Source organism: Meleagris gallopavo, chromosome Z, assembly GCF_000146605.3.
Source record: "Meleagris gallopavo isolate NT-WF06-2002-E0010 breed Aviagen turkey brand Nicholas breeding stock chromosome Z, Turkey_5.1, whole genome shotgun sequence".
NCBI lineage: Eukaryota > Metazoa > Chordata > Aves > Galliformes > Phasianidae > Meleagris > Meleagris gallopavo.
In genome coordinates, this window is record NC_015041.2 from 32194681 (window position 1) to 32204734 (window position 10054).

General features: G+C 37.2%; 1 protein-coding gene across 1 annotated transcript in view; it reads right to left on the reverse strand.

The window, feature by feature from the left end:
- Nucleotides 1-10054, reverse strand: part of TRPM3 (transient receptor potential cation channel subfamily M member 3) — a 236995-nt gene that overhangs the window by 130066 nt on the left and 96875 nt on the right. The window contains exon 4 of the mRNA XM_010725728.3: nucleotides 4045-4219. Coding sequence (XP_010724030.3) covers nucleotides 4045-4219 — 175 coding nt within the window. The remainder of the gene's footprint in view (nucleotides 1-4044; nucleotides 4220-10054) is intronic.

Genomic DNA, 10054 nt, shown 5'->3' on the forward strand with positions numbered 1-10054 from the left:
TTTATTTGCTTGTAGTGATAAAATGCTCTGAAAAAATATAGCTCTTAAACACTCTGTTCAATGCTTTTCAGACCAAGGTAATATGCAAATGTTGGTATTATAGTTAAGGTAAACTTAAAAAACATTTTGCACTAATACTGTACGACTAATATCTATAATGCTCAAATCTCAGTTCAGTGGAAACTTTCTATCTGCCTTGGCTTCCCCTTGATATTTTGATGGACTTTTTTTGAGAGATGTGAGACACATTTACATAAAGTTGTGTATCACTTAGGGCTGAGTCTGCTGCTACCATGAATGTGCTATCATCTTAGCACATCATGAAGTCACAGGAGCACCTCCTGCACGTCAAGGCAGGCACAGCAATCTGTGCTGTTCTGGCAACCTTATTTCACTGAAACTCAAAGAAGTCTTGCTTGTAGCTACAATAGGCACCCAACGTCAGTCTTAGGCTTGTGGTATGTACACCTCTTCAGGAAGAAAGCCTATTATCAGACTTAAAAACAATGTAGACCCAGCTTTCTCTTTCTTGTCTGCTCAAGGATGTGCATTGACATCCTTGACAATTGACAAAGGGATACTGGACCATTACTCATATCAAAAATTGTTTCTGCTTCTGCTAAGTAAAATCAATTAGAAAGGATAAACAATGAAGAGGGAAGGCAGACACACCAGAACTCTGTGCGACCCAATAGAAAGGGCCTTCTGGGCAGATGAGCAATTGCCCAACACTTAAGGATCTTTCTGAAAGGATGGATTGGTGCTGCATTGATGGAAACTCAAGCAAAGAGCTATATTTCATCCTTCTTCACCTCCAGATGCAGTGATGCCTTGAAACAAGTTTGCAAATGAACTTACAAATGTACAGACATGCTTAATACACATATACATGCATACATACTGTATATGCAGAGAATGATTCCATTTCTTGTCTGCAGTGAATAAAATTTTAAGGTAGTGAAAAAAACTGTGATAATAACAGCACCCAAGGGCTGAGTCTGCTGCTACCATGAATGATGTGGGTTTTGAATACTTTAGATCAGACATCTAGTGCACAGCAGTGAGAAGATATGCTGGGTCTTGAAGAAGACTAATTTGCAGCCAGAAGCTGGAATTAAAAAAGACTTCTGATTGCAAAGAGGACTTCAGAATTAAATTCTGGACACAAATTGGATGTGCTACATTCATTTTGCGTGTATTAGACACAGTTCTGTGTAACCTACTTAGATTCTATCTGAAAGAAAAAAGGTAGTAGCTACAGTCAGTGAATGTCCCAATTATTCTGTATTCTCCTCACATTTCTAATCACTTTTCAAATCTAGGTTAATATAAGCAGAGAGGAGTGAGTGGGGAGACATATTCAGTTTGCATGTGAACTGCAATTTATTTGGGTAGAAAAGTTTTATGAATATACATATTATTGATGTTTTGCTTTTGGTATTCTTGAGAATATAATTGCACTTAAGAGTGATGTTTTTGGAAGTGGGGCAAGCACACAGAAATTGCTTTAGAGATTTTCTAGCTTGTGCATTATGTTAAGTGCAGAGTGAACAAAAACAAAACGGCTCTATTGCAGGAATCACCTGAAACAGAACCACAACAGAAACAACACCTATGGTAAGTGAGAATAACATCTTTAATGAAGCAGGACTTGAGTGTCTCAGGTAATAAATGGTTTGCTTGCTCTACTTCTAGCAGCCAGTATTTGTTTTCACTTGTTTTTCTTATATGTCAGAGTTTGTGATGATGAAATAAGTTGCATTCATTCTGTTATAGCTGTATTATTTTTTCATGATGACATTAGAATACAGACACGGTATATAGAAACTGCATTGGTTCACATTACGCAAGGAGATAACAGGTGTTTGAGTAAGGTTACATTAAATATATTAGTAGAAAGACCACGGAAAACAGAGAAATAATTTCTCACAGATTCAGATGAAAAGTAATCTGCTTCCAATGCATGAACCTGAATACAAAACTTTTCAGTATTAATATTTCACTTTCATTGGTAGCTTTAGGTTGAAGAAGTTCATAATCACATTAGTTTTCAAGCAATGCAATATTGTTTGGTCTAGATCTTACTGTTTATGTATTTATGTTTCATTATTCACATAACTATGGTGGGTGTGAATACATATCTTTACTAATACATATCTAACACTAAAAAAAAAAAGATCCCCTTCTCACTGAATCTTAATCAGATTAATGCAGCTAATTAGAGAAGAAGCATGAAATAGCTTCTAGTAATTAGAATCCGAGGGGGATTTGGTGCCACTTTTATGTTTTGTCCTAAAATTATTAAATCTTGTCTTGTTTTCTTTTTCTTACTGTGAGCAGTAATCTCTGGGTTCTGCTTTGGAAACTTCTGGGGACAAGGTCAGGTTCATCAGAGAAACCTTCTGAGGGTATCTGTTGCTCCAAGTAAAGACGCCTTAAGGGAGTCTACAAGGGTGTGGGGCTGAGGAAGTTGTAGATTATAACCACTGAAATGGGCTACTGCTGACCCACGGTGCCTGAAAATTTTGTTTCAGCTACCCCCTGCTACTGTATGTGGAGTGTCAAGCACCCTTTTGGCCAGTGCCAAGGGGTCTATAAGGGACCTAGGGCAAGAACATAGCTCCCAGAGTACTGCCAGTAGACACAGCAGTGTGTCCAGTAGGTTGTAAAGAAAACTGCCCAGGTGAATGTGTACCAGAACAAACAGTCTCCAGTATCGTAGTGACAAATTCGGTTTCCCCTTTGAAGACCCAAGCAGGTCTTTCAAGACCAAGGTCTTGAAAGCAGCTGCCCCTCCCAGGGAAGAAGTTTTCATGCAGCAAAAAGTACTGCAGCTGAGGAGAAACAGCCCCAGATACCTGTACATGCTGGAGGCCTCCCAGATGAAAAGGAGCCTAGCAGAAAAGGTTCTGGGGGTTCTGGTGGTCACCGAACTGACCATGAGCCAGAAATGTGTCTTTGCAGAAAACATGAACACTGTTCTGCGCTGCATTAGGAGGACTCCTGCTAACAGGTCAAGGTAAAGGGGTTCCTATCACTCAGAACTAGTGAGACTAATCCTGGAATGGTGGGTCCAGATCACAGCTGTCTAGAACAAGAGAGACACAGGCATACTTGAGGGTGTCCAGTGAAGATGCAAGAAACTGATGAGGGGACTGGAGCATCTCTACTCTGAGCATAAGCTTTAAAAGTTGGCACTGTTAAGCCTAGAGAAGTGAAGGCTCAAGATGATCTGAACCACAAAGAGAAGGTGCAGAGAAGATGGAACCAGACTCTTTTCAGTGGGACTCTATGACTGTACAAGATGCAGTGGGAACAAACTGAGACATAGAAGGTTTCCTCTAAATATCTGGAAATATTGTGAGGGTGATGGACCACTGACACATGTTACCCAGAGAACTGTGGAACCTTCTTCTTCAGAGATGCTCCAGAGCTGTCTGGACATGGTCATGGACAACTGCCTGACCAGGGGATTGGACCAGATGACCTCTAGAGGTCACTTTCAGCCCAACAACTCTGAGATTCTGTGACTGCATATGTAATTACGGGGCAGGGGAGAACAAAAATAAATCAAAAAACCCACAAAACAAAACAAAACAAAATTCAGGCATAACATGCATGTTAGAAAGTATGAAATATACTTTAAGCTTCCTTCAGCAAAAACACACTTGAATTGTCTATAATAAGTGTTAAATACTATCCTTGCTGCACTTCGAGTCTGCAATGAAAAGTGGAACCGTGTGAATCCAGTGTACAAGCAGTTGTGTGAGTACAGGCAGATGTGTAGAATTATGCCCAAAGGGCAGCGCAAACACAAACTAGATTATATGAACATTTGGTATTTACATGCTGATTTATGTAGGACCGAATTAAATGTGAGGATTGTAGTACACTGTTACAGAACTTCTGGAAGCCAGTTTTGAATAAAATGAAACTATGCATGTTCTGTGAATCTCTTGACCTGCAACTTCAAGATAACATGTTGCACTTGTCCATATGGTACATCTCATGGCACATAACTATCTGAACTAGCGAATGACTTACCCTCCTTCTTCAGAGTATTTGTGACCAAAGGCAAGTATGTCAGATGCCCGGCCACTGCCATCACATATCACAACAGGAACAGGAGGAGTGTCTCGCAGGTACTCCAGAACGATAGAGATAACATTGGGACCTCCTTCCACAATGAGGGCCACCACTGGAACTCCTTGACCAATTCCTGGAGTAAGAGAAAGAAAGAAACAAAAACAACAAAACAAAACAAAACAAAAAGAAGCAAAGCCAGCAAAGCAAACAAAAACAACGGAAGACAGGAAAAAAAAATCAAACTGAAATTACTGGACAGTGACTGTATAGTGTCATATTAGAGAAAACGCCATTCAGAAAATCATAGCTTTTAAGGTCAGAAGGGATCACTGTAGTCATCTGGTCTGTTTCATTACATAAAGAAGATTTCACAGAATTATCTTTCAAATGCCATATTCATGGTTGAAATAGACCACACATATTTTACAGAATCAAATCTTGGTTTGAAAACACAGAGAAGTTACCACAATTCTTCCTAATATACTTGAATTGTAACATAGCAGTTTACTTGTAATCTAGATTTTGCATAATATTGATTTCCAATCATTGGTTCTTTCTGTAGCAGTTTTGAAAACACCTCTACCATGGTATTTCCTTACTGGATGCATCTGAAGGTTGCAGCTGGATAGCCATGTAACCCTCATTTTGACAAAATGAAAATACTTGTTGCAAGCCAATGGAACACTTATTTTCTAATCCTAGCTGGTCTCACAGTCTTCTAAATCTCTTCCACTTGTGAAGCACATTCTCTGAGCTGCAGATCACATGCTGGACAGTGCTACTGAGAGTTGAGTTAGTACTTAACTAGAGGAGAAACATACTTATTTTCAAACTGTATTATAATTAGGTGAGCCTCTTCTGCAAAAGTTGCAAGAGAGAATTTGCCATGAAAGTCTTAAGGACTTAGAGAAAGACAATTTGACTGATGTTTAGGTGACTAACAAACTCTTATGCTTGCCACTTCCTGATGAGACAGAGATATCCCAAAGGACTCAGGCAGTAGAACTAGCTGAGAGCTTTCTACTAGCTTTTCTTGAGAATACAAAGACTATCTTTTCTTGTAGACTAACTTTTCCTGAGTATAACTATATGACACAGTATTTTGATATTTCATTGAAAAATAGAGTCCTTCAACCTGCCAATAGTTGGGTAGGCAAGTATGTCTATATATGGTGCTGGACAACCTGCTTTAAGTGCCCCTGCTTAAGCAGGAGGTTGGATCTGATGATCTCCAGAGGTCCCTTCCAATCTCAACAAGTCTGTGATTCTGTGATTCCATAGTTCTAGCAATCTGTGAAAGATCACAGCAGTAATATTCTCCACTGAAACACTGTTTATTCTAAAATTCCAGATTATCGTTCTTAGGAAAGAACAATATGCATTATAGCTATTTGCAAAGCCTTGACCACAGGTGGTGTTTCCCAAACAAATAAAAAGGCAAATCATTTTCAAAGATCTAGATGTTTTTCTGTTTCAGAGAAAGCAGTAAACAAGATACCATTTAACTTTGCAGAGAAAAGCTCATAATCTTTTAAATGTCTAGAAAATTGTGGTTACATGGACGATTGCTATTAAGTTAGCTCAGTTTGGTTTTCTTTTTTGTGGCATTTTTTGCATGAATTTAGGTTGTAGCAAATCATTTGCCTTTGTCTTTTGGAAGGAGAAAGAGCTTTGTTGCCTAGTAGCATGTACATTCAGACGTGAGAATGCTGAGTATTGTATAAACACTACAAGGTTTATTACTGGGTTAACTGCACTCATTTCAAGACAGTAAAAATTGATGAAAACCAAAGGTCTGTCTACTCAAGGATAGTCACATATTTTTTTTATTTTATGCTATTGAAAATAGTTCAAGAGCCAGTAAGAACATTTTTCTCAAACTTTCAAAGGAAACATCCAACCTGTATTCAAGAGCAGATGCAAAGCACCTCTCACAAAGTTGCATATTACTATTTCTCATTTAATAAGATCTCCATGTCATACTTCAAATTCCTATTCTCCCTGCTATAAATACAAAAAGAAAGACAGTCTCTCATGACCTAACAAAAAGAAAACAGAGAGAACAGCATTTTTATTTCCATTTCATACACTGATTCATCCAAAAAGAAGAAATAGTAAGGAAGAGTTAAGGTCAGTTCTTGGAGGCTCATTCCTATCCTAATTTCTAAAACAATAACTTTTATTTAGTGAATTACAAGTATAGATTTTTGCAGAGTAGATTAAATTGGTGTTTCACAGAGTCATTATGTATATGGTTGGAGTAATATTGTAAATTAAACTGCAATATCACACAAAAGATTTATACAATCAACCTAAAGGTTTATTAGTGTGTTATTGCCATTATTACCAGCAACAGAGTAATTGAGATCCTTTCTGGCAATTGTGATTCCATGCAGGTATGTATATATCAGAATATTCATTCTGATGTGCACCACTGGCAATATCTAACCACTAATGTTATTATTCAGAAAAATAATCCTATTTTTCTCTTGACACAGCGGTGCTGCATGAATTTGTGAGTTAAAACAATAAACTGGAAGAAATGAATGAATTTGAAATTGGAAGCAAGAAAATATTCTGCATAATGACTGTGTAGTGTGAAAAGAGATTTTAAAAAATCTGTTTTGCACAAGCTTGGCATTATTTTCCCATTTCTTGGAAAACTATTAATATTTTATAACGTGAGCATATTTATAAATAATCTATAGCAGTCTTATAAATTATTACCGGTTCTTTTTATGTAAAGCTAAACATGAGTTACCCATTGCTATCTAGACCAACAAATGAATAAAATACCTCATTTACTACAAAATACATTTACTACTCATGTATGCAAGTGTGCTTATAAGAATAACTGTAATACATCAGAAGGTTATGCACTACTTATAAGTAGTGCAGAGATCTGTGCAAAAAAGCCAGAGGCTCTAGTTCACTGTCTGTGACAGAAATATTCTGAGCCTCTGCATCTTATTGTGTAGTGGCATATACAGATGTGTTGATAATTTGATTTCTAACTTGCTTATGTCCTGAAAGAGGTTTACCATTTGAGGGCAATGGCTGTATTTCTATCTGCAAAATTCTTTCAAATGCTTTTGAACAGGGTAAACACAATGCTCTTTTTTTTAATCATCTGACAAGCCATAAAAACAACATCCAAAAATTTAAAAATTTAAGTCAACAGACATGCATATGATAACGCCTCCAAGTGCTTGCAGCTGTACAGTGCAGTCAGAGGCATGCATATAAACCATATTGCACAGATTGCTTGCAATGACCACATACATCTGAAAATGAAGCCTTTCTACTCATTTATGTGAGGCTGAAAAATTAGTTTGCATGCAAAACCTGACAGTTTTAAAACTATCCCATAATACACAGTTTTATTCAATAAGGGTCTTCATTTTTTCTAGATTTTCTTCCCTTCTTGCTCCATTTTATAGATAAATCTTTAGGTTGTTCCAGCAAATAGAATATGTTCCTTTATTAAAATATATGAATCAGTAATATTAAGAAGAAATTCTCTCTGACCTTTACTCTTTTAATTCCTTTTATTCTGAACAAGTTTCCTTTGTACATATGACAAGAGGAACCTCATGGCATTTATACCTCTGCAGTAAAAAACTGCCTGAATTCCAGAGTTGTTCTGAACATCCTGCACTGATGTCTCTCCCTTGGTAAATTGCTGTTCTTGCTAGCCTGCAAGTGCTCGTGTTATTCTGAGGCATGACCCAATCCCACCCTTGGCTGCAGCCTGATCTAGAATTTATAGGCCCAGATCGTGGTGAAGAGCTGGCCTAAGTATTAGTCAAATGTAACAGCAAATGTGAAGGCAAATAGTCAGCATAGTAAAGTAAGTAGGAGTATGTTTTCTTTTCATGTACTGGAAGTAATCATCCCTCACCTTAAAGACATGATATCTCTCATACACATTCACACAGGACTACAGGATATGATGAGCAGAATGGGAAACTTCAAAAATACAAGGGCTTAAAATGGTAAGCAACTTATACTTCAGGTAAAACTTGGATCCAGATATGTGTCTAATCCTAACAAAATGCACTCTGAGCATATGCAGTACAACTCTACATCTTGCATAATTTGTCGAGCACTGAACTACTCATCTGGTTTTGGTTTTCTTTCTACAGATGTTTCACATATGAGACAAAACTGACTGCATTTGATTGTCATGTGGATGAATACCTACTACTTGAAAAGAAAAATTCATTAAACGTTCATGAAAATACCGATTTATACATACAATTCTAACTAGGAATATAAATAAAAATTAACCCAGCAACAATGAGTCTCTAATCCTAACATCAGTGCCAGCATAACAAGTCCACAACCATGTCAAATAGATGATGTGTTTCCTATAAGACTACTTATGTGACAGATAAGGTTTCAGTTCAAGACTTTTTAATGCAAGGAATGTTTTTCAGTGACATTAGTGGAAATTCCATTTAATTCTGAATGAAAGACTCATCAAGTACTGTGAAGCTCAACAAAAATGTCCTTGTGGTCAGGGACTTCTTGACAATTTTGAACTAAATTTTTTAAAATCTGATCTTAACTTAAGCCTAAATATGTCAGAGAAAGTATGATTCTTTACTGAAAATCAACTAATAACCTTTAATAATTTATGTCTGAAACAGAAAAATAAGATCTCTTATTTTTTGCACTGTTTTAGGCTTTTGGAACATTGAAGCTTAAGTTGGAACCTCTTTTCTGAGAACTTACATAAAGAAAATTAAACAAAGCACTCAGTTCTACAAAGAAATCAATCTTGGAAGGTCAACATCTTGCTCCCACTTCATGGGGTTAGCAGAGTACGCAACACTGTGTTGCATCAATAAAGATGAAAGAAACACTCCACATGAAACTTGTGGTTCTCAGAAGCATGTTGGACCAAGTATTTGCAAGTGCTTGGACATCACAGTGAGAGGTACTTACACAGAGTAGATAAGCAAATATGCTCTGGAATTTTAATGAGCAGGAGTCCACTCGGCATGAGCTTAAGAGTTTGAGGGAAGTAATTTTAAATTTCTGAACTAATATTTGCCTTACAGAAATACTGAGTCAACAGACACTGCTTTTCTTTCACTTGTTAATAGAGCATCTAACCACAGAGTAAATACTGTTTAAACAGATTTAAAATGGTATTGGATTTTAAACAGTCTTTTAAAAGCTTGCCCATATAAACAAATATGCCTTTCTCACCTTTAGACTTCTCTGTGGCACTGTGTATGGCCCTAATTGCCTCAAAAAGCTTCAGTGATAACAGAGAACATCCTGAAATAATCCACATCCTGCCTTTTAGGTTAGTTTTAAAGCACGGTTACTAGGTTTTTTTTTTTTCTTTTTTTTTTCTTCAGGCTACAGTTTTCAGCCTTCAGGCCCTCTGAAAGGCCTGAAAATGCTTCTAGATGTATATGAAACAATTTGGGCTAAAACTCAGTATCATAAAGATCACCTGCATTATACAAAGATCTACTTCTCTCACCTCTACAAATCACAGCAGCAGGCCTTGTCACTCCTAGGTCTCCAAGAACCATTAGTTTAAAGAGGAGCCTTTCAGTGTTAAATCTGCACATAAGATAGACTAGCATTTTTTGAGTTTGCCCTTCCTCTATCTGCTCCTTCCCACAATCAAATCAATTAGATTATTAGCTATTAAATGAACACGACTGGAAAAAAAAAGAGCGTAGCCTTCACAGGATGATGGAGAGGGATACTGGATCTTACTATGCAGAGAGGCACAAACATCCCTTAGCTGCTATACCCAACTCAAACTTAATTTCACATAGCTGCTCTTGTTGCAGTGAGCTCTCCTTTTCCCCCACCACTTATTTCTGGAATCCTCCCCAGGTGTTTACTTATTCCTGTTAAGGTAAAGACGAGACAGATTTCATTTAATCGTCAAAAGGACAATAATGCAATAATGAGAGCACATACAACTAAAGACTCTTTT